Here is a 24,902-nt window from a genome sequence, read left to right on the forward strand (position 1 = left end):
ATTTAAAGCTGCGCTGCCATCTAGGGTAATGACCAACTTCATATGGCAGCAGAGCAGGGTTTTAGTAGGAGAACCAATCACAAGCCACAGTCACTTACAGTGTCTCCCTAAAGTGCTGTGAGAGTAACGTAGGGGCCCCAAGAAGTGCAGATACTCAGAGCCAGCTCGGAGGAAGGGGGTTGTTAGGAAGATAGTTTACTAGGTGGCAATGAACCTTTAAACTAATCAGATTCTTTGCAGTATAAAGGACTAAGGGGCTAATTCAGCAGTGCACGCAAGGTGAACGCAGATTCCCAACTATCGGGAATCTGCGCATGTGCAGGACCCATTCTGCGAGTGTGCAGAATGGGTCCTGCTAACATGCACGCTAGCCCTTAAATGTCTTTGCCTGATTAACAGGCAGAGGCATTTAAGGGGCAGGGCAGGGGCGTATACGCCCCATTTTCCAGGAGTGACAAGCCCAGGATCTGCGTTGATCAACGCAGTATCCTGGGCTCGCAAGCCAGACCGCATAGGCCCCCGTTTCCCAGAACGGCACCCGCCCCACCCCTTAAATGCCTCTGCCTGTCAATCAGGCAGAGGCATTCAAGGGCTAGCGTGCATGTTAGCAGGACCCATTCTGCACACTCCCCCAAAGCTAGGAAAGAGAGTGTAGGGGGTCACTAAGTCCTGACTGCTGCCTCATCTGTTACTGCCATCCTGCTTGGCTACAAACAGCATTAATATTCCCACTGTAAAGCAACAGAAACAATAACAGTACTTTTTACATATTTCATTATATTTTAACTAAAAAAAAATAAATAGAAATGTTTTTATTCAAATGTATATAGAGGTCAGACAATAAAGGTTACAGAATGAAAGTTCCATGATTTGCCATTGGGCTTACACACCGGCCAACTTGTTTAATCTTTGTATTGAGGTGCAGTACACATGGCGATACTCACGTATAAAATGGCGTGGCCACTTCGGAAGCGTCCCTTACCCCCTTCCTTCCCTTAGGGTCTCCTGTGCATTGCTTCACATACTAGGGGTTGGTGCAGACGGCACCTGTTCTGCCTTTCCGTATAACACAAAGCTGGAAGGGGTCCCAAATGAAAGGGCAGTACCCAGGAAATGCATGTCCTTGTGCAGGGAGATAGCTGCTGAGTTACCCCCTACCAATAAATGTATAAATGTACCAACTCCATCACTTGTATCCCATGACGGTGCAGAAGATTACACACTCATGCTAGGAACATCTCCGATCCAGCCCTTTCCACCAAGCAACAGTTGCTAAATTCTGTTCCTCCATAGATGCAACCATCTTAACTTGCAAATCCATGTGCATCCCCATAAAAGGGTACATTTATTAGTTATAGGGAGGGAGGCTAGCACTTTTAATAGTGTCCACGCTGTTTGTTTTGTCATATTGGACTAACGTATCTTCCATGCACCCTGTCCTCACACACCTGTTTAGTCTGAACACTGTATAATAATAACGACAATGTCTTGTTGCAATGGGTTGTGTTTTCCAGCTGGCTGCTGTGTTACCAGGCAGACTCATGTGATAATCTGTGTGTGTTAGAAGAGGGCCTCTTCCCAGACTTGGCAACATGTGGGATCCCCACCGCTGAGATCAAATACATCAAGCCGATAGACTATGTAAGACATCTGTGCTCGCTGTACAAAGTGTAATAGGACATAATATAAGTATCCTTACTGATGTTTGTAGCCAGTCAGTGCCTTACAGATTTTGTGCTGGCTATTTGTATAAAATAGTTTGCTAAATTAAAAGTCACTGAAACAAACACGTGTTTAGGAAATAAGGGATTTTCCAGATGGGTTCTCTAATGGAATGAGTTGCTTCAGTGAGTGTATGTACTGTATGGTACCATTTCTTGTGCATGACTGATGAAAGGGCTTTTTATTTGGGCTGATTTTGAGCTGGAGAAAACTCGGTTCACGGATGCAAAAGGCACTTGTGCTGTTGCAAATAAACGCACTTTTGCACAATGCTTCTGATTTTCCGAGAAATTGGGTGTTTTGGGGCAGCAACTGGATGCAGCAGTGCGAGCACACGGGACCACCCTGACTTGTGGGAGACTTTGAGGCAAGGGGAAAAGGGAAGGGAAGCCTGTTTCTGACAGATCTCGGCACCTAGCATGGGGCTGCTGCAAGTGCCAACAGTAGACGGTTGCATCGGCGTAAAATTAATGGGCAGCTGTTGGCAGACGCACAAACCCTGACAATAACCCTACTCACTCTCACATTAGCCCAGAGGTTCCCAAACACGGTCCTCAAGGCTCCCGAACAGTTCAGGGTTTAGAGATATCCATGTTTGAGCACAGGTGACTTAATTAGTACCTCAGTCAATTTGATTTAACCATCTGTGTTCAACCACAGATATCTCTAAAACCTGAACTGTTGGGGAGCCTTGAGGACCACGTTTGGGAATCTATGCATTAGCCTAAGGTATTAAATCAAGCTACCACGGCTGCCCGCAGCTACGGCCACTTTGCGTGAGACTCAAAATCAGTCTAAGGAGCTTATGTAATAGTGTGCGACTTCCAGCCGCTGTGGGAACTTCTGCGAGTCTTCCTGTATTTTTAAAGTGGCAGTCATTATGAAGGCGTAACCAGCTTGGCAGCTGGAAGTCGCATGCTATTACATAAGCCCTTAAGTGTCCTTGCTTTAGGGCTGAGCTAGTCAACCTGTGGCTCTATTTGTGTTTATGGACCTAGAAGTCTTGATGTAGATGCCAACTATCTAAGCTTGTGTTAGAAGGAGGCCTGTTTAATGGTAGGAACTGTCGCTGTCAGAGCATTCTGGGACTTAGGAGCTCATTCAGAGCCGCTCGATGCTGTTGATGTCAGTTGGACCGCCCAACAAACGCCAGGCATTCCTAAGGGAACACCTGCGTTTGTCCAGCCACCCCCCCTACCCACCCACAAAACGGGGTGAGCTGTCAATCAACATCGACAGCCGCCCCGTCTTCAGTCGCTCAGGGGGGCTCGCGCACGTCGGACCCGGCGCATGTGCAGTGTGCAAACATCGGGCCGCTTGCGAGCGCACATCGCTTGCGAGCGGCCCTGAATCAGCTCCTTAGACTTATAACAATATTATTGTGTACAATCCCTGATTAATACATAGTTTGCTTCTTTCCACTAATGTCAAGATACAGTGAGTTTCCTAACCTAAGCCTCTAGTCCGCATCCTACCTACAGTAGTTTGTTAGTTTATTGCTCCGTGTTGTCCCATAGATATGTACATTTACATTTACTGTACCATTGTTATGTCATGTTTTACTGTTGCTGTATATATACCCTGTAAGGCACTGCGGAAACATTTGAATAAATTATAATGATAATAATGTAATGTTAATACAGATGTTTTAGATTCCTGAGCTTAAGGCTGCAATCAGCACTTCTGCACTTTAAGGGGGAGCTAACATGTGCGATTATAAACTAACTTCTAAGCGTGGCGGGTAATCTCTAGAACACCGCTACAGAGAAATGAAAAGAGACTTAAAAACTAGTGATTATACACTTTGCAATTGCTGGTTCTGAGTCTCTATTCATTACGGTGTATTAGTGTTTTACCGATTAAGTACCATGCTGAAACGCTTAAAGCTATTTAATTGCTTGTGTGACATTACCATTACGGAGAACTCCAATGTCCTATTTCCTGTTCAATCTCTTCTTCAGGTCACAGTGCATAGAGGATTCTGAGAATGATGTGCTCTCTGCTGGCTGAGAATTATTATTCTGCTGAATGGTGTGAAGGAACCATTCACCTCTAACATCCTGTAGGATAGATAGAGTAGAGCAACGCTGGGTCAGATATTAGATAACAGGGAAGGGGCCATCCTGTACTGAATAGCTGGAGGAGAGGACAATTATGGAAATATTTGTAAGGAGACTGAAGGGTTTCTTCAAATGTAAAACAGCACATTGGTGACCTTTATATTATATGATGTACAGGTTGATGTCCTAATCATCAATTAGGGACTAATTGACCTATAAATCATCCCTTTTCCAAACCTCTAGACATCTAACGATGGGGACTCTATGAAAGATCAATTTAATAACTCGATTCTGAAATCATCGAAACTGGTTTTACTGATTTCAGACACTAGTTTAATCCAAAACCATTTTATGTATGATCATTGAAATGAATGGGACTATTTAGTTCGGTGCTATATGAACAGGTGTACTGTATTAATAGTTCCATGGAAATGAGTGGGCACATTGAGATGAATGTGAAAAGCTTTTTTTTTTTTTTTTATGGAGACACTTCGAAACATTTCTAAATTTGTCAGAGGAATATCACATGATCCTTCACTTGTTTCTCCATATTCCCAGAGCTTCCCAGCCGAGTTAATTGTTTTTCTTACATATCAATAGAAATTAAGAAGTCTTTCAGTAGTGGTAAATTATTTGTTAATACTTTGAGCTCAATATTGAAAGCTTACTATTATTTAAATAATATAATTGCAGTGGAAACATTCAATGTTAATAATAATGTTAAGAAATACATGAACAAATTTATTAAATACTTCCGCCCCTGGATTAATGTGATAATAAATAACTGAGGTCTCCAAGCAGATGCAAATACCCCCAAAAAAGTGCAGGATCATTTGGAATAGACTTGACATTTGGGTGCAGAACTGTCTGATTACTGTATGGCTCAACTGTAATAATGCCGGTGCTGGCGCGTTGGTTTTACCTTTTAAATTATGGCAGTTGCAACTCGACTGTTTGGCAGACAAAGGAAATTTACATTGATGGAGCTTATCATAATTAAGTCAATGGAGCAAATTAATTGGTACATTAAAAAGAATAAGAGCTTTGTAGACATTTAAAAAACAATTGCTGGTGACGTTTTTTTAAATGGAAAGAGATTGCCAATGGTCGCTGCTTCAAAGATTACAGAGAGTTTGGGCAAATAATTCCTGTTTTGTCAGCAATCCTACTAATTTTTTTCTAACTTAGGAGCTCATTCAGACCCGCTCGATAGATGCGTTCACTCGCACCCATTGTATGCAAATACAGCGCACGCCCAGCAAAGCAGGCGATCGCACGGCAAGGCATTAGCACGCCCACTATGTCTTGGCATGCGATCACTTTGTGTATGCAGACGGCCACCAGCCATTCATAAGACGCCCATTTGCGCACGTCATCTCCTGGAAGTGCTTAAACCATTAGTACATCGAGCACCATCGGATGCGATCGCAGCGTTTGAGGTTGACTATACCCTGCCGCAAGCACTGTGATCACTTCAGTGTGAAATACAACCAGCTGACGTGTACAATGATGATGTCTGATAAGTATGCACGCCTCTTAAACGGCGTTAAGACACTCAGGCACGCATGCGTTTGCACCCTGCCCCTGTTACCACCCACAAACGGCTTCTCCTGTCACTCACTCTGTTGGGTTGTCTATGCGCAGCGAGTGAACGCTTCCCGATCTCTTGCAGTGGTTCGCGCACGGGCATTGTGATGCGTACGTATGCGCAGAAAGCAACAATCGGCCAGCTACCAGCGAACACATCCTAGCGAGCGGGTCTGAATCAGCTCCTTAGACCCACCCCAAATATTTTTATTTATTTTATATTATTAGCCTAGGGTTTTTTTTTTTTTTCAATTTGCACAGATTATACTTTTTCAAGTATGCTCAGAATCATTGTGAAAGACAAGGAGATATATTTACTAAAGGTCGATTTTAATTGATATAAAATAGATAAAAATCGAGCAAAATCGAAGTTGTGTTCCTGGGGCTAAATCACACATTTACTTCTTTATTTGTTTTTTTAAGTATTAGTAAATGTGTGATTTAGCTCCAGAAACACAGCATCAATTAAAATTGACCTTTAGCGAATATACCCCTTGGTGGTTTTTAGCTAAAGCACTTACCACTCTACTGTTATTGCATTGTTGTTAGGTCTTTGCTGAACCTTCTGTCAGTTTGTTTGCCCTGGACTCATGTGAGGGGAGAGAACTGCACTTTGAGGAGCCTGTAACTTCTGTACTAAGCAAGGACCTTCACTTCTACACCCAGTCTGTGTGGATACGAAGAGGACTGTAAGTACCAGTAATTATAATGCTATACAAAACATCTGTATCCATGTATAAAACAGAATTGTGCATAAATAAACATACAAAATACACTTTTATACTGTTTGAGAGGGAAAGAAGAGCTCAATGTATTTGAGAATATGGTATTGTTTATAAACTAAGGGCCTATGAAACACGTTAGAAGTTACGCACTGTGTCGTTTTGCACCCTTGGTGCTTAAAGAACTTAGAGAGACTGAATCAGCTGGCATTCCTGGCTGAAGAGGGCATTGTTTTTAAGGATGTTAGTGTCAGGCGGTGCCCTCCTCAGCCAAGAATGCCCAGTATCACGGTCTCTCTGGGCCTATGACCTTGTGTGACCCATTTGGTCTGTGGGAAGTCCAATCCCATTAGGACGGGTATCCAACAGCTATATTTCAAATGCCAATGGCAATGCATATCACACATGACTGCGTTACTCATGAGACTTGGGAAGGTCAGTGGGCTGTAAGAAGGAATGTGAGTGCATATGGTAACATTCTAACGGATTTCGTGGCCATTTTATTTGTATCCTGTAATTAAACCTGGAAACTGAAGAGGACAATGAATGATGATGTTGTCTGCAGCAGCCCATTTAGATTCTAGCTGTCATCATTTATATAGTGCGTTTTATGCTGCATTTTATATTGATATCACATCTATCTATCTATCTATCTATCTATCATATATCTACTGTATCTATCTATCTATCTATCTATCACCTCCATATCTATCTATCTATCTATCTATCTATCTATCTATCTATCTATCTATCTATCGCCACGATTCATGGAACTATGAAAAGGGGCAGTTCCAAAATGATCATAGTGACCAGTGCAAAGTCCTTCCATAAAGGGGGTTTCTGGGTATGGACAGAATGTGTAATAACTGATTTATCTAAACACTATGACTGTGCTGCCGGACACAATGATTAGATTTGCGCTATTGGGCAGGAATCAGGCATTTATGTTGTGCTTGCAGGGAATAGGTAACTTGGTACAGATACAATCTACACAGCACTATTCTCCTAACAAAAACAGAATTAATTTATTTTTAAAGTTGGCTTTATTGACGCTGTTTCATTTGTTAAAGTGGAAATGATATATGAGAGTTTGTCTGTCTTTAATATTTTGCCTAGCACATTCCTAGTTGCACTACAGGTTGAGTCTCCCATATCCAAAATGCTTGGGACCAGGGGTATTTTGGATAATGGAATATTCCATATTTTGTAATATTTGCATATAATAATGAAATATCTTGGGAATGGGACCCCAATATACACACAGAATACATTATGTGTTATATAATATAATATACAACTTATACACACAGCCTGCAGGTCATTTTATACTATATTTTCAATAATTTTGTGGCTCAAGCAAAGTTTGTGTACAGAAATTAAATTCATTTATTTTTTATATACACCCTATACAGTACACACAGCCTGAAGGTAATTTTATACAATATTTTTTATAATTTGTGCCTTAGACAAAGTTTGTGTACATTGAACCAACAAAAATCAAAGGTTTCATTATCTCAGTCATGCCAAAATTATTCCGTATTTCAGAATATTCCGTATTTTGGAATATTTGGATATGGGAGACTCAGAGCAGTGCTAGTTACATTCCACCAAAAATATCCAGATATCCATATTTACAAAGCAGCAATTGCACTACAATTAACATACAGGGAGAGTAAAGCTGAGGTCAGTTTAATAAAGATTGGGGTGATTTAGGGCCGTATTCAATTAGAAGCGAAAAATCCGATGCCTGATTTTTCGCCGTCATCGCTGGTTTTGGGTGTGAAAAAGTATTGTGCTCGTCCCCGCTTATCCCTGTATTCAATTCCAAATCGGCGAAAACGGGACCCGGCGAAACTGAAATTGGTGAAAAGTTCTTTCAGTTTTGGGGAAATCAGCCTGACACCCCACAAAAGAGGCTCTGACATAGGGGACCACTATGGGTACCCCCGAATAGCCCTGCTAAAGGTATTTAAATGGTCTCAATAGGCGCTATTTAGCGTCTGTCAGCAAGTGGTGAAGAATAGCATTTTGCAACTTTTTTGGGGGAAAATAGGTATTCCCATCAAATGTGAAAATGGGTGCAAGCATATTTTAAAGTTGCTAAAGTCAAGCATTAAATAGCCCCAAAAACGCACCTTCAGCAAACACCTGCAATCAAAAATACACCTCCCCCATACTTACAGACCCCCCCAAAGGCTGTTTCGCTAGTTTTTGAATTTGTACCCCCACTTTGATTTTTTTTTCGCCCATTTTTGCTTCTTTGGGGTGTCCTTTGTGGGTTTTTTTGCGTTTTTTTGACGCAGTTAGCATCAGGGGGGTGTCCAAAGGGTGCAGGGTGTTGCCTATTACATTGCATTGTGTTATTGCGCTGGCGAATTGAATACGGGGATAAGTTGAAACCGGCGAAAATTACGTCATCGGCAAAAAAGTATCACCGAAACTGACTTTTCGCTTCTAATTGAATACAGCCCTTAGAGTTGAAGAAAAAGGTTTGTCATCGGTATAGCGGTAGCATGCGTCTACACACTCATGTTTTCACGTCTGTATTTTAAGTAGGGATGTGCAGGCTCGGATAGGTTCGAGTTTGCACGCTGAGTTCGGATTTTTCCCTCCAAAAAAACGGAACTCAGAACGAGGAAAAGCGTCATCTTGCATGGACAAACATCATCATTCCTGGAAACATCATCTTGCATGGACAAACATCATCGTTCCTGGACTTTTGTCCAGGAATGATGATGTTTGTCCATGCAAGATGACGTTTTGCCTCGTTCTGAGTTCCGTTTTTTTGGAGGGAAAAATCCGAACTCAGCGTGCAAACTCGAACCTATCCGAGCCTGCACATCCCTAATTTTAAGTCACATGCATCTTAAGAGATGTCCAACAATGGAATCTCATTATGAACTAGGAAGCTACAACTGTATTGTGTAGTTGCAGAATTTACACTTTGCAAGGAGCAGGTTTTCTTAGCATCAGTAATAAAATAGGAAATAAAATAGTATTTACCGGCCACAAATTGACACATTCAAATTTACATTAAAAAGAGAAAATTGCTGCGATAACAATAGGGCTTACAGTATCCCAATATAGCCACCTATTCCCAGGAGCATATTTACTGCACGGGCCCCCTCCTCTGAGCAGCGGGCCGCCCTCCCCCCCAAACCCCACTTTTTTCCTTGTGCCTGCTAGCAGCTCCCTCTTTCTCCAAGGTGCCATCTTCTCAGAGTCTTTGCTGTCACTGTACGGTGAGTGCATGGTGTGTGGTATGGGGGCCCCCTGGACACATAAAGCACTTTAGATCCTAATTATTAGCAATTATGTAGCTGCAGCACAACGGGACCCCATTGCATGATGTACCTGGTGGTAAATATTCAATTTAAATGATACATTAAACGGTACATCAAACCACTTAATGGGTCAACTGGGCAATATTACACAAAAGTATGTTGCTAACTGAGTTTAATTAAAGTATTATAAGTAAAAAGTATAATACATTATTTGTGCCATAAAACAGGTGCTGATCCCACCGTGGGAGACACTCATGGAGCAGGGTGTACATACTGTAGGGTCAAATTACAATCACAAACAATTCAGTGTAAATGCATATATACCTAAAAGGCAGTATATTAAGACAAAATATTAGTTTCAATTGCTAACCTCATTAAGCAAGTGTTAACATCAAGTGAAGTGTTAACAAGAAGTGAAATTAAAATAATCTCACCACAAAAAGTTGAAATTAAGGTGACATTTTTAAGTGATGTCACACAGGGCTACAAACGTTTTATATTTTGTAGGTAGTTTACTCTGCATTTCCCTTCCCTCACATGAAAGCTCTACAGATCTACAGACACATTTTACAGTTCTGTGCAGAATATAAAGGAAATAAAGAGTTTATAATTAGCTGCTAAATGTCTGAGCCTTAGGGCGTACTCGCCTTCTTTTTTGGACCTATCAAAATGGCAGGTGCGGAATGTGTCCTCGTTCAACATTTGTTTTTCTTTATAAAATGTTGCAATTTGCTGCATTTGTCTATTTTATCCGTCCCAACATATAATAAAATGATAACTGATCGGACATTGAGATGTTTTAAGCCAGCACCGCCTAGCCCTGAAGAGGAATCGTACCTGAATTCCCCTCTTCAGGTGCAGCCTTTGCAAAACTGCTTGTTATGTTTGCTAAGATTGCACGTTTTTTGTTTCTAATATGTCTTATGACCATGTTGTTTCTGTGACACACATATTTTCACTGCAACTTACTTACAGTGGTGTTTGCCACCTTCAAATTAAACAAATTGTGAAAGGAAATGTTAAGCATTCCTACTGCTGGTATTTGAACACGCCTGTTTGCACATGCTTGTGTCTGTCTGTCACTCACTCACTGTGATTAAGGGGCATATTTACTAAGCCGTGGATTTTCAAAACACTAAATTTTTGCAGAATTTCCCTGCCTGATTTAAAAGAGCAATAATAATTCATGCAAAACAAGCCTGAATAAGCGTTTACTGCAAAAATATACTGGTAGATTAATTGGCTCCCAACACAAATTAACCCTAGTGTGTATGTGTGTGCGCATGTAATATAGATTGTAAGCTCCACTGGGGCAGGGACTGAAGTGAATGGCCAAATATTCTCTGTAAAGCGCTGCGGAATATGTGCGCTATATAAATAACTGGTAATAAATAAATAATAAATAATATTATTGCCCTTTGAAATTCGGCAGGCAAAAATCTTGGATTTTGAAAATCCACTGCTTAGTAAATATGCCCTAAATGTTGTTTTTCCTTGTAAATTTTGCTGTACTGTTTTGTGACAGTTGGAGATTCTACCAATTCAATTCACAATTGTCTGGAAAATACCACATCTACACACTACTCAGCTTCTGAAAGCCTCACAGAAACTATACAAATGTTACAGTGCACAGAAAATATGGACTTGGCATAAAACACAGAGCATATAGTCATTGTGTTGCTTTCAAAGACGTTAAAACAAAGTAATATATAAACATTTTGATTATTATATTCTTTACTGCTGCTTTGCACTACAACGTAACAACATCATTACCTCATACACTGTGTAGACAAAAGTGATTGGACACTGACAGCAAATAGATCAGCGAGATTTTATTGACGTCAGTATTGTGTAGGTCCAGCACGTGCAGTGATTACTGCAGACACCATTCTTGGCAAACTGCCCACAAGTCCCTGGACAACAGCAGGTGGTGTGTTTTGCCATTCCGCCTTAAGTACAGTGACCAACTGTCACACTGAAGAAGGTTGAGTTGGCCTAGAAGGTCAAGTTGGCCTCGTCACTCCAATTCGTCCCAGAGGTTCCCAATGGGGTTAAGATCTGGACTCTGAGCTGGTCAGTCCATTAGGGTTACGGAATTTTCTGTATACCAGTCCAGCGTCGCCCTGGACACATGACAGGTGGTATTGTCATCCTGATAAAAACATTTGTTGTTTCTGTAGAACTGCAAGTTCATGGGCCTCCCTACGAAGTGTTCTTGTCGAAACCGCCACATTAGTGACCATTTTGAACTCGTGTGCAATGCTATGCATTTCGCTTGTGCTGAGGTGTCACTTTTGTCTACATAGGGGCATATCCAATTAGTCGCGGGGATTACCCCGCAGCTAATTATCGCACTGGTCGAAATTCAATTACCGGTAGCAGGGATTGCACACGCGGGTGTCCCCGAGACCCCGCGCGCGAGTCCCCGCTGTTGAGCTTTACCTCGCACCTCATGTAGGTGCGAGGTAAAATCTGTGTGAATCCGCCCTAATTGGCCTCGCGCGAGAGGCAATGACACACTGTTTCCGCTTTTATCGCGGAAACAGTGTGTTCCCGCGCGCAAGAGCCGATTTAACAGCGCAGGGAAAAAGCTATTTTATTGAATAGCTTAACCCCGCGCCGCGGAACTTTCATGCCTCAATTATTCGCGGGAGAAGTCCCGCAGGTAATTGGATATGCCCCATAGTGTACAAGAGTACATAGCTTACAGAGATATCCTAATATCCATCACTGATATGCTTTATTCAGTTAGGTTTTCGCTAGTGTAGGTTAGAAAATGAAGTAATTTCACTGGTCATTATGGTTGTTTTGGGCCCATTTGATCAATGTAGTACCCATACCGACTCTTCATGTTCCCACCGAGAGCTCCTGGAAGGTGACATCAAGGTGGGAGCTACGTATTACAACCCCCCCTCTATGGTGATTTGGGGCATTATGCAGTGTGGGCGGAGCCACAAAGATGGGATTCCACGTTATCTAGCCCCAGGCTCCCCCAATTCCCCAGATCCGGGAGGCTGTTCTACTTACTCACCCTAATCCCCGAAATTCATGAAAGTAGACAAGTTTTTCACAGACCCGTATTTGTGTAAAAACCCAGTAGAACATGGCTGGAGAGGTCCTGTAGAGATTGGGGGAATTTCTTGCTATGTACTATCAGTTTCTGGTTATTTGTTTCCCTAAGCATCAGCGTTCCCTGTGTGTATGTAGGTGAGAGGTGCCCTTTAATGCTGTGTTTATAGAATGCACATACATAGATATACTTTCTCATACAGTACAAACAGATTTCTTGTAGACTTTTGTATCATGAGGAATTAAACATACAATAGTGTAACCAGTTATTTTCTTTATGTTTAATAATGGTATACGCAGTTCCATATGTTATGTACCACAAACCTAATAATATATTGGTGTACACTGCTGTTCCTGTAATGTGTGACTAGTATCACACTGCAAGGCACCAACCACAGAATGTAGCTGCACCAGTTCTCTGGAAACTATGTATGTTCTTAAAGTCCATTGTGATTTATTTTCTTACCAAGTTGTCTGAGGGAAACACAAGTTTGTTATTTTTTTAAGAAAAGCTGTTTTTTCAGTGTAATATCTTGTGTATGTCCTTACATCTTTTTTGTTTTTCATTTTCCTCACTTGTTATTTGTCTAGCTAGCCCAGGGGAAGATACCAGCGGTGTCCTACTGACACTAAAACTTGAATTTCAGTGTTTAGTCTGGAAAAGTAAAGTGTTCACAAGAAATGGCCCTCCAGTGTGTGTTTTCACAGTAATCAGTCACAGCGTACCAGTGATGACTCTGTTATACAGAGTTATCTGATGTAGAGACAAGCTAATTACTGTACCACTTTGTCTCTGTGCTCTCTGAGAACTGAAAAATACAAAAATGTTGCTTTGGGAAGGGCACTTTATGTTTAGTGTGAAAATCATATTCAATGTATATATTTAATTAAAAATACATATATCTCACAACCAGGACCCTCTCCGCGCCCTGTGCTGCGTATCACCTCTTTTGTCAATACCGTTTCTTTCTATTTATGACTTGTGCCTTGTATGATTGTCCAGGAGTATACAGTTTTTTGGTGCCCAGATTAAAAGTGGTCCCAGCGTTTGTCTATTACGTTTTACTTGTAGCATGGAAGTGGGTGGTGCAGGGGGCGTGGCAGCACGATCGCATTACATTGTGTGTTTCCTGGACATTACGGCAGAGTAAGCCAGCATGAGCTGTACACATGAAGGGGAGTGAGGACTTATTCACAAAGTGAGTGATAAGTAGTCAGCGTTTAAGGGCGGTAATGGGAGGCAGTTAGAAAAAGACAGACAAGTCAGGACTGTGTTCTGGGCATGCACTATTGAGCCTCTGCAAATTTGTTCCCAGCTGGCGAGGCCCCGGTGTCTTAGGAGTGCCGCACTGTCAGGGGTTCAATGTGCGACTGATGTTTCCGATGTTCCCGCTTTTGTACATGAGCGGCGGATGTCAGGCGCCGGAGGTAGATGTCTCAGAGCAATGCACCTCGGTGCTTGGTTGCGGTGGGTAATGCCATCTTCCTGATGGTGTTACCCATAGAAGCCTAATGGCTTCTATCGGGAGAGTGCTGTCAAAGGAATATAATCAGATCCCTAAAGGAACCCGTCATGGCGCGTGTGTCCTTCTGCAAATGCGCAGAAGGACGCCATAGGGGCTTCTGGGTCATAGACCCGGAAGTCCCTCCACCGCAAAGGGCCACTCTTATCGAGAGAGCGGTCCTTTGGGATGCTGGTCATGCATACCGGCGTTACCAACGCCGGCATGCATGCGAAGGGCAGCGGGATGCATCCCACCCTATGAAAGAGAGATTCAAGCGGTGATTTCATATCCAGGGTGTGTTTACTGTTTGGTGAGAGCTGCAAAGTTTTTTTTTACCCCTCTCAAAAGGAATTTCTTTACATGTTCACTGTTATCAAGCATTTCGGCTTCCAGGCTGTCTATGTGTCATATGTATCAAAGCTTGATGTGAGATAAAATTGTGAAATATATATCACCAACCAATCAGCTCCAAACTATCATTTCTTAAACACAGCCTGCAAATTGTAAGTTAGAAGCTGATTGGTTGGTGATATATATCTCACAATTTTATCTCACATCAAGTTTTAATACATATGCCCCTATGTGTAATAAATACATTCAAAACCACAAAATGAAGTGACATGTTATGGGGTCGATGCATCAAGCAGTGAAAAGAGTGGGGAAGTTGACCAGTGAAGAAGTTGCCCATAGCAACCAATCAGCTTTGAGGAATCATTTATCAAAATACATCTATAAAATGATATGTAGGAGCTGATTGGTTACTATGGGCAATTTCTCCACTGGTCCACTCTTTCCACTGCTTGATACACTAACAGTCCTAATTTCCCCTCACTCACATGATTACTGTATGTAAATTGTGCCATGAAGGAGGTGGATGTAGAATGGTAGTTGGATGAATGTCCATTTCTTGCCAGACCCGTAAACAGCAGCACATTCGTGTAATGTAGACAAGCTTTGGGCATGCTCCTTGTTATTCATGAGACTGATTATTAAGCGTATTTACAGAAATATAAATGTACCGGCCCACTACCATATTCTGAGGGTAATAGAGTGCGTATATTAGCCGTATATACATACTTATAATTAGTGCTGTGGATATATACAGCTCTATCAGCTTCTTCAGCACACTGTCCAACTTGTATATTTTTTATGCTGAAAAAATAATTTCTAAAAAATAAATAAATGGTATATAGTGCTACTAAAAGATGTAAATATTGTCAGACTCGCAGATGCCCGTAGGTTTGGACGGTGAATCAAATCTATACGTATACAGTAACTCTTTTTTTTTTTCTCCTAACTCTGAACACTTCACATGTGAGACAACCTCTATGTGCTATATCTCCTGTGTATTGTGCAATCTTGTCCTTGAAAAGGTTTTCATTCAGTGATTAATGAATCGCTCCAGGTTCGCATTTCTCAATTTGTCTCCTGTCTTCCTGCAGCTAAATACCCTTCATGATCGCCTACCCGTAACAGTGGTCACTTGTGTTCATGATCACCTCGTACAATATGAGTCGTTTCCCTACAGTAATTACATAAGCACATCAGCTATCACAGAGATTCCTACCAGGGTTTCATGCAAGCATATTGCTAATATGATATTATATTATATTATTATATTATTGCCGAAATCCACTACACTTTGTTCAATGCCCTTGATTCAGACCCGCTCACTAGATGCGTTCGCATGCAGCCATCAGCTGCCAATGTATGCAAATCCCGCGATCGCATGGCAAGGCATTAGCACGCCCACTATGTCTTGGCGTGCGATCAGGGTGTGTATTTAAAAGCCCACCAGCCTATCTTAAGAAGCCCAGTTTCCCTTAGTTATACACGTTTAACATCGAGTGCCATCGGATCCGTACGCAGCACTTGTGGCTGACCATACCCTACCGCAAGCACTGCGAGTGCTTCAGCGTGTAATTCAGCCATGTGACGTGTATTATGACGCTGCATCTTAATTATGCACGCGTCTGAAACGGCGTTAAGACGCTCAGACACGCCTGCGTTCGCACCACCACTCCCCTGTTTCCATCGACCAACTCCTGTCACCACCCACAAACGGCTTTTCCTGTCACTCATTCTAGCAGGGCGTTTATGTACAAGGGGAGATCGCTTCACGATCGCATTGACTAGTTTGCGCATGCGCACTGTGTCTTATATGCATGCGCACATTGCAAACATCGGCAGGCTACGTGTGAACGCAGCCTAGCGAGCGGGCCTGAATCAGGCCCAATGACCCCTGCTTCATTTGCTGCACAATGTTACTGCTTCATGTGCAGTCTCTTCAGGATACATGAGCACATCTCCCACTGGCCTCCACAATGGTCAGCAGTGCAATGTTACAGCAGCACTATGTGTAATTGTGGCACTTTTTCCTGCATATGATAAAAACAATAAATAAGGGTCATTTTCACTTGAAAGTCTCACAGTTCGTTTGCCGGTCTGTGGGGACAGTTCAATTCGACGTCCAATTCCGTAGTCGCCTCATGCGTTCTCTTTCTGGGTATGATTAACGATCGTGAAATACAATATGCTTAATTCACTCATTGAAAGGTTTTAGCATTACCTTAATGGCTGTAATTTGTGCTGAAACATAGCATTAGATGCTTAGAAGGCCATCTTGTTTCCTAGTGACTTCATGGGCTGTTTAGCCCAAGCCCACAAAATGGATGGTGGGTGACAATAATTATACATCATTCTTCAGTTGTGGATAAAACAACAAGCTTAGGGGGTTATTTACTAATAATGTGCAACGCTAGTCCTTAGCAATCACCATGGGGACGTTTACAGCATCCGGGTTGTTCTGTAACACTAAGGAGCCGTGAGTACACTAAGGGGTATATTTAGTGTGGGTTTTTAGAAGTGGAGATGTTACCCATAGCAACCAATCAGATTCTAGCTATTATCTTCTTTAAGGTGCTAGATAAATGTTAAGTATAATCTGATTGGTTGCTATGGGCAACATCTCCACTTCTAAATACCTGCACTTTAGTAAATATACCCCTAATTGTTGTATGCTGAGTTTCCTTTTACGGCCCATTGGTTAATAGCTCTGCCTCTTCCCTGTGCCAATTGTATTGCCTGTTACGCAAACAAGCTGAACATGCATTTCTCTGTGATGTTTCGGTTGGTGACCCAGACTGTTTGTGCCTTTGCTGATTTCTTAATTGTCCCGCCCCTAGCCGCACCGGGTATCACAAGAGGGAAGGACGCCACTGGTTGATAGCTGATTGGCTGTAGCACCATTACTTGTTGTGAATGATAAAACTCTCATGTCCTGTCCATTCCTAAACTCCAGCAATATCTGAGTACTGGTAAGCCCAGCAACAAGCGTTATGTGAAAGGCAACTGCTGTAGACAAAGACCTCCCAAAGCAGTTCCAAGGCCTTATTATCTCCTTGCAGGTATTGTTCTAATGTTGGAGCTGTTTCACCTTTCTTGAAATGAAAGGCATTGTGCGCCCATTTTATAATATTGCGTTGCCCATCAATGGTGCAAATTTCACAGCCCCACTAAGCACTTTTCCCATTACTGTCTGTCTGGACGAGTACAGTATATAATATGTAACTATTAACATCATGTATCAAACTCTAATTTTCCTATAGATTGAAAGCCTGCAAGGATTGCCCTTTTACCCCTTTGTCTGTTGGTTAATACCACTGACAACTAATATTTGATAATTAAAAACTTGTCTGGCATGGTCGCATCAGATGTGACCACCAGAGCTGTAACTAGACTTTTTGGTGCCCTGTGCAAGAGTGAGCATTGGCACCCCCCCTCCCATTTTTTAAATAGGGACATAAGATAGTGCACCTGAAAAAGGGCCATGGCCTCATGGGGTAGGGCCAGGGAAGAGATAGGAGAGGACAGGAGATGCTGGGGTTAAAAGAACAGGAAGCTACAAGTGAGAATGATGATAAATAGGAATATTGACAGGCCCAAACAGCGCCCCCTGCCCTGCGGTGCCCTGTGCCATGGCACTGGTCGTAGTACTCTAGTTACGGCCTTGGCGACCACACCAGGCTGGGCTTTCCCTGACATGGTCGCAGCTGATGTGACCTGTCAGAAACTCCCTGTGGGCGGCTGTTGGAAGATAATCTTCCAGCAGCCGCCGTTGTCAGAGGGACCTCCCGGCCCCTCTGCATCTATGGCTCCTCCCCAAGTTTGTTCAGATCACTGTGCCCAGTGGGGAAACAAGTGGCCAGAGGCACCTGCCCCCTCATTGTACCCATTGGCTCCCTGGAAAAGCAGCTGCCAAGGAAACACAGCCAGCGGCACCAGGCCCCTCACTGTACCCAGCGGCTGCAGAGAGAAGCAGCCGCCGTGGAAACAAGCAGCCCGTCACTGTACCCTGGGGCTACAGAGAAGCAGCCGCTAGGGAAAACCAACCTGCCACCACTCACTATATAAAAATAGTAGTCACTAGGGCAGGGATGGCCATCAATGTTTTCAACACATTGATGACCATCAATGTTTTCAAAACATCGATGTTGGCCAACCTTTTTTAAAATAGTTTTGCCATCGATGGCAGAGCCACTGGTTCTCCACCATCGATGGACAAGTGGAAGCCTATGGGGTTTATTTTCCTTGACGGGTCGGAGCTTAGCCCCGCCCCTGGTGGCCGCTAAGCCCTGCCCCTGGTTTTTATTGGCCCATGGCCCGCTGTGCATCCAGCAGTGGTGGCCATCGAGAGGTGCAAACCATTGATGGTTCACCATAAATGGTTTGTGTGCCATTGATGTATACTCCTCCGATGGCCATCCCTAGTAGTCTCTCTTTACCCTAGTCAGTCTCGATCATCATTACTATCGTTTTTCCCTATATCGATTTTTCCGATACACACAACATCGATAGTTTTCTAGAGAAACCATCAGCCGTCTATGGTCATCACTACAGTATACCATAAAATTTGCTATTTTTAATGGTATACAGAGAAAAAAATATTTTTAATAAATCGTGTTGGATAACTTTAAATTGATTTTCTTGACCTAATTCAATCACAATTTCGGAGCGGTTTTTGGAAAAGAAATTTGTCAGTTAAGTGGTTAATTTAATCATAATTGTCTAAAATTATTACATTTTAAAATACATGTATAGTTTAGCATTAAGTACTGGTGCACTATTTTATTCTGGTGGTGCCCTTGTTTTTCTTTTCTCTGTCTATAAAGAACCCTCTCTGACAGGGCAACCTGGAATCATCAGATCAGTTGCCTTCAGTTTCTCAGTGATAAATATTTGAAGTCATGTGACCACATCATTGACTCAGTAATTGATTCCTAACGAATGCATTGGGATATAAGGGCCTGATTCACTACGGATCGCTATTCTGCTTATATGCAGGCAACGCAGTTGCTATTATCAGCGTTGATATGTAAATGTTTGCATTCGCAATGCGATCACAGCATGACATAAGGACGCCCACTTCCCCTTACTCACATCCGTATACTAGGGCAACATAGCAAAATAATCGGCAACATCAGACCCATATGCACAGTTAAGGCAGGTCAGACCTCACTCAGGAATTGCTAACTTCAGTACATGCTATGAGGCCTCAGGTTGCGTATGGTATTGCAGTGAATAATTTATGCATGCCCCTGCAACGCCGTCCCAACGCACTGCCACGCCTACATTCACCCGACTCCCCAACCTCCGTCGCCACCCACAAACGGCACTTCCTGTCAATCACTCTGCCATGGCTCTGCGTGCCCTCTTCAATCGCAGCTCGGATCGCAAATGCATAAATGAAATAATCGACCAATTGCATGCGTATTAGCAACTGCATTCCTTGCTGAATCAGGCCCTAAGTGTGTATTTGTCAGTTATATATTACCTAGAAATACAAAGTGACTTACTGGTCAATTCTTTCATTTTCAACATCCTGTTTAATTTTTAGATTTCTGAATTCATTTAATATAATATAGTAGTATAAGGTCTTATTAATACAATGTATTATGCTGACGCCGGCTTAACATAGAACATTACTCTGGTGGCATCTGTGTTGCCATATTGCTGTCACCTACAATGTCATAGACAAATAGAAAACAAAGACGTACAAAACTGTAGCAACCCATGTTACATACCACCGCGAGGCATGACAAATGGTGTAAGCACATCAAATACTGTAAGCTGCTAGAATTAATTAAACAGTAATGTAAACAATAATGTAACCAGTAATGTAAGGTATGGCTTGGGGAGGACTAGATGTGTGCCTGATACTGTTCCTTTCCTACGCTGCCTCTCCATTTCTCCCCTGCAACTTTCAAAGGTCATTGGAGCATCAAGTCATGTTTGTTTGCATAGAATAAGGAATAGAATATACGATAATAGTATTATCGTATATTCTATTCCTTATACGATGGAAACAAACATGGTATATATATATAACTGTTTCATATTTACATAATATGATTGATAGTTAGTAACAGCAGACACAACTGGGTTTGTATTCGTGTTTAGGTAGGATATAGTGTGAATTACATACATACACAGACTTTATATAAGACCACAATTATCTATAATTTTGTTGCAGTGGGGAAAGTAATATGTGACTGTGTACCTGTCACAGCAGTGCGTAGACAGAGCGCTGATCATTATGTATCTATTTCTGCCTGCTTCTCTGGAGATTATTTGCCCCCCAGAGAATAAATCAGAGAGAACCCAATGACAAACATATGGTGTAAAATATGAGGGTTTATGAATAGTACAGGAGAAATGTAATGCGAGTTTCCGAGATTCTCAAAGGCACCTTCGTCAGAATCCCACAACATCCTTGTAATGTAATTCACAAGGTCAGGTCCTGAGCTCCACTGTGTGATCGAGTCCTATGTAGAATGAGCACTAAATCCTGGGGAACCAGGTGCAGATGCTGGTCTGCCCTTTTACATTGTTCCATTCTCCTCAGAAATACCAGAACAAGTGTATGCAGTAAAGTAAAAGGGAAAATGTAATACAGTAGCCTGCGACCTGCAGGCATCAGCAAGTTCCTGGCGATACTGCCTGATGTTTTAAAAGAGCAATAATTTAAAAGGCAAAACCAGCTATAGGATAACAGTGGTGGTCCCCACCCGTCTGCTCAGTGTGGGTACTACTTAAGGTGAATGGTAAATATCCCTTTTAAATACATCAGGTAACTACAGCCCTCCAGCTACATTACTAGATACAAATACTAAAGTTACTCACTGATAAACTACCAATCCAGAATATAAAGACCAATATAAAATAATAGTTACAAGGAAAGGACGATCAAAGTCTGTAGTAATGACTAGGTTACATATACAGCCATAGACATTCTCTATTCCTATTATCTAACTGGGCCCAGTGTCTCAGAATAATACTTGAGGGAAATACAGATAAACCCCACAATCATGCCTTCATGTAAATCATACAGCACTATTGGAAATGGTAATTAGTGCTCAGAGGGCCTGATTCACAAGGATCGCTTTTGCGATCGCAATAGCGATTACGCACGCAGTCTCACTCTGAAGATATGCTAATGATTGCAATCGCAATGCCATACGCAGCCTAACATAAGGACGCCCCCCTTACCTTACACACAGCCGTAACACTTAGCAAGACTGCAAAATCATCGGTAACAGTGAGTACCATCGCTGCCTCACGCACACTTGCACAAGCTCTGACCTTACTCAGGAATTGCTAACCTCATCGTATGCAGTTCAAGCCCAAGCTGTGTATGACGTTGCAGTGGCTAATTTATGCACGCCCCTGTAACGGCATTCAAGCTCACTGGCACGTCTGCGTTTCACCGACCACCCTCCGTCACCACCCCCAAACAATATTTCCTATCAATCACTCTGCGATGGGTCTGCGTAGTCATTGCGATTGCAGTCTCGATCGCAGTGGAGGGTTCACGCACTGCGACGCATGCACAGAACGCAACAATCGGCCGGTGCGTGTGTATCGCAATAGTGATCCTTTCTGAAAAAAGCCCAGAGAGTGTTAACAGATGGACCTAGGAAATAATTACAGGGTTACTATGTAATGCTCTCTACATTTCTGTCCATGATTCGGTTGTGAAGGTGATTACATTTCTGCTTTCGGTTGTGAAGGTGATTAAAGGCAAATGCAATAAGTACTTAAAAATAATATATACTGTATATATATTAATTTGTCATTTATTTCCGCTAAAATGTCTTTCCCTATCTCCATGGTGGGTTACCTTTGAGCCACAGGTACATCTCAGATGTCGGTATCCTAACCCTGAGTATCGGCTTCCCGTACCCATCCCCATCTATATATACACCTATTCATCCTCTTCTATGGATCTCTTCTCACCATCAAGTAACGGGGGTAAATTTACTAAAGTGAGAGTTTTTAGAAGTGAGTTTTAAAAGTGATGTTGCCCATAGCAACCAATCAGATTCTAGCTATTATCTTCTAGAAGGTGCTAGTTAAATGTTAAGTAGAGTCTGATTGGTTGCTATGGGCAACATCACTTTTAAAACTCACTTCTAAACACTCTCACTTTAGTAAATTTACACCACCATGTTTTACCTCAATGTTTCTCATTTACTGGTTCTCAGGAGCAGATTACACAAATCATATCAGCTTGGTATATCCTATACCCTTGCGGCCACCATTTTCCATGCTTATGTTATTTCTCTCTAGTCCCTCCGTTGGTGTAACTATAAAGGCTTGTATAGGAAGTGATGCATGCATTTCTTATTCTCTGGAGTATATTCATGGCAATGAGTGCCCCAAACTGCACTTTAATTATGGCCGGATCCACCAATTCCTGACCCAAACATTGCCAGACAGTGGCTGCCATGGGTGGCAGTGATCGGGTTCCCTCCCTATATATATAGTGGGACGCATTTTGCATCTTCTAGTTGTTCTTCTAAGGACAGTTATTATTATTAACCTTATACAGCACCAAGATATTAGGCTGTGCTGTAGGGAGGATGTTTAGTTAAGTCCCTGCCCATTGGTGGTCACAGTGTAAATTCTCTACCATGCTAAAACAGTGGGGCCCAAACTTGCACGAAAGTCGACCGCAATTGCTCTTGCATCTAAATGCAGATGTCTATGCACCCATAGTGCCTCTAATTGCATACTGTTTCACAGCCATTATCAGTGTATCACCAGCTCTATACCTGGTGCAGGAGATCCGTCTGAAAACACGTATCTTTGCATATGCACAACTCAGCACAATCCACAATTCCAACTACACGCCCTTGGCATGCACACAGTCAGCTTGGCTTACATGCAAAGATCCTGCCGTTACCCAGTAAGCCCATTCTGCCGCAAGTTGAGATGCATATTACCTTGTATCTACCATAGATGCGTACACTTATCTCCGGAGCATGCACAGGGGTGAAGACACGTGAGATCTGCACACAAAACAGACTTATATTCAACTCTGCTTCAACCCATTGTGCACATACAAACTACACACAATAGTGCTTTGGTCAGACTACAGCAATAAGCACTGGAATGCAGCAAAACGGAATAGAGTACTAAGAGCACACCAGGCTGCCCTGTAAAAAGCTTATTTGCAGGCGCACAATGACCAATGTTATAAAAGTATTCATATATACAAAAAATGACACATAAAGATTCGATGTTTCCTCACCCACATAATTAATAAAAGGCATAACTGAAGATTAACCAAGCACTATTTAAGGAAAAAAGGTCTTATAAAGTTAAATTAATGAAGGAGGTGGTTGTACTAAGGAGAAAGCTGGACACTTTACTGCACCTGCAATGGGCACATGTAGGCATGACTTTCACAGGGTGCTTCCAATGACAGTGATAGAGACACAGGTACTTTAATCTACAGTCTGATCTAATGTGAGGCTGTTAGACGCAGCTTCAGTTTGGGCTCCCACCTAGAGTAACAGATAACAGATTTTACCAATATGTATGCGGTGGGTTATTTTTTGTAAAGTGTTATACGGACAGCACAGTGACACATTGGTAAGCACTGCTGCTTCACAACACTGGTGTCATGACCTGGTCCCAACCTGGGTGGAGTTTGGATGTTCTCTACGTGTGGTTGTGTGAGTTTTCCCAAAGTTGTATAAAGAAATAATAATTTTGGGATGAATAGATCACCCTGCTAGCAGTACGTCTTATCCTAAATACTTTAAAACAAGGTGCAGTATAAGCAAGCAGTATTTCCAGGCTGAAGTTCTCAGTTAACAGAACCATTAAATTGTGAACACATTACCATCTGTCTTGTACTGATCACATTTTATGCTCATTTCCCAGTTGGATTGCATTTGAAGGGGCCAATTTCCTAGGAGGACAGATGTTACTGGACCCCCAAAAAATTGAAAACTGGTCACAATTCAGCAGCTGGAAAGCTATTGGGTCACTGCGTCCCTTAAAACAGGTAAAACAAGCTGTATCATTGAATCAATTCTGTTGACAGGCCATTAGTTACTAGGTAGCACAAGTCGTAAAGATAAAAGACAGTCTGGAAAGTATGGTTACCTTACTCAAGGCCATATTAATTAGCTCTTGTCCATCATATAATCTGCTTTTCTAGAAACACAAGTGTTGTTCTTCATTTTTAAAATGCCAATGAGGCGTCGTCAGACTGAGGGATCCAGTAAATCCAGTTATAATGGCGCCAACCAAGTATTAAGTTATATATTTTATGTATGTAACAGGACGTATTTTCGGGATTGCCATTCCAGGTTGTCCACAATACTATGGGTTGGTATATAAGAGTAAGTGTCACGTTTGATGAGTCCCTAAATGATGAGGGTCACATAAGATGTGCTTTCCAGCCAGAAATTCCATTTTGTTGTATTTTGGATGATGAGGTTAAATGATGCAATCAGACGGGTATACGTATAGCTGCACTACGGGTGTACGTATAGCTGCACTACCACTTAAGAAAATATATTTATATGTCAGCAGCTTGTGGCTTGCGCTTGGCCTCCAGCTCACATTGCCCTGCACTCCTCCGTCACCATTTACTAGGGG

The 24,902-nt window shown here is 42.2% G+C and overlaps 1 protein-coding gene across 1 annotated transcript in view; it reads left to right on the forward strand.

The window, feature by feature from the left end:
* Positions 1 to 24,902, forward strand: part of CRYBG3 (crystallin beta-gamma domain containing 3) — a 204,269-nt gene that overhangs the window by 168,843 nt on the left and 10,524 nt on the right. Inside the window, exons 17-19 of the mRNA XM_088481057.1 lie at positions 1,515 to 1,641; positions 5,919 to 6,058; positions 24,180 to 24,303. Of these exons, the coding sequence (XP_088337183.1) occupies positions 1,515 to 1,641; positions 5,919 to 6,058; positions 24,180 to 24,303 (391 nt within the window). The remainder of the gene's footprint in view (positions 1 to 1,514; positions 1,642 to 5,918; positions 6,059 to 24,179; positions 24,304 to 24,902) is intronic.

Source organism: Taudactylus pleione, unplaced genomic scaffold, assembly GCF_031769625.1.
Source record: "Taudactylus pleione unplaced genomic scaffold, aTauple2 ptg000262l, whole genome shotgun sequence".
NCBI classification, from domain to species: domain Eukaryota; kingdom Metazoa; phylum Chordata; class Amphibia; order Anura; family Myobatrachidae; genus Taudactylus; species Taudactylus pleione.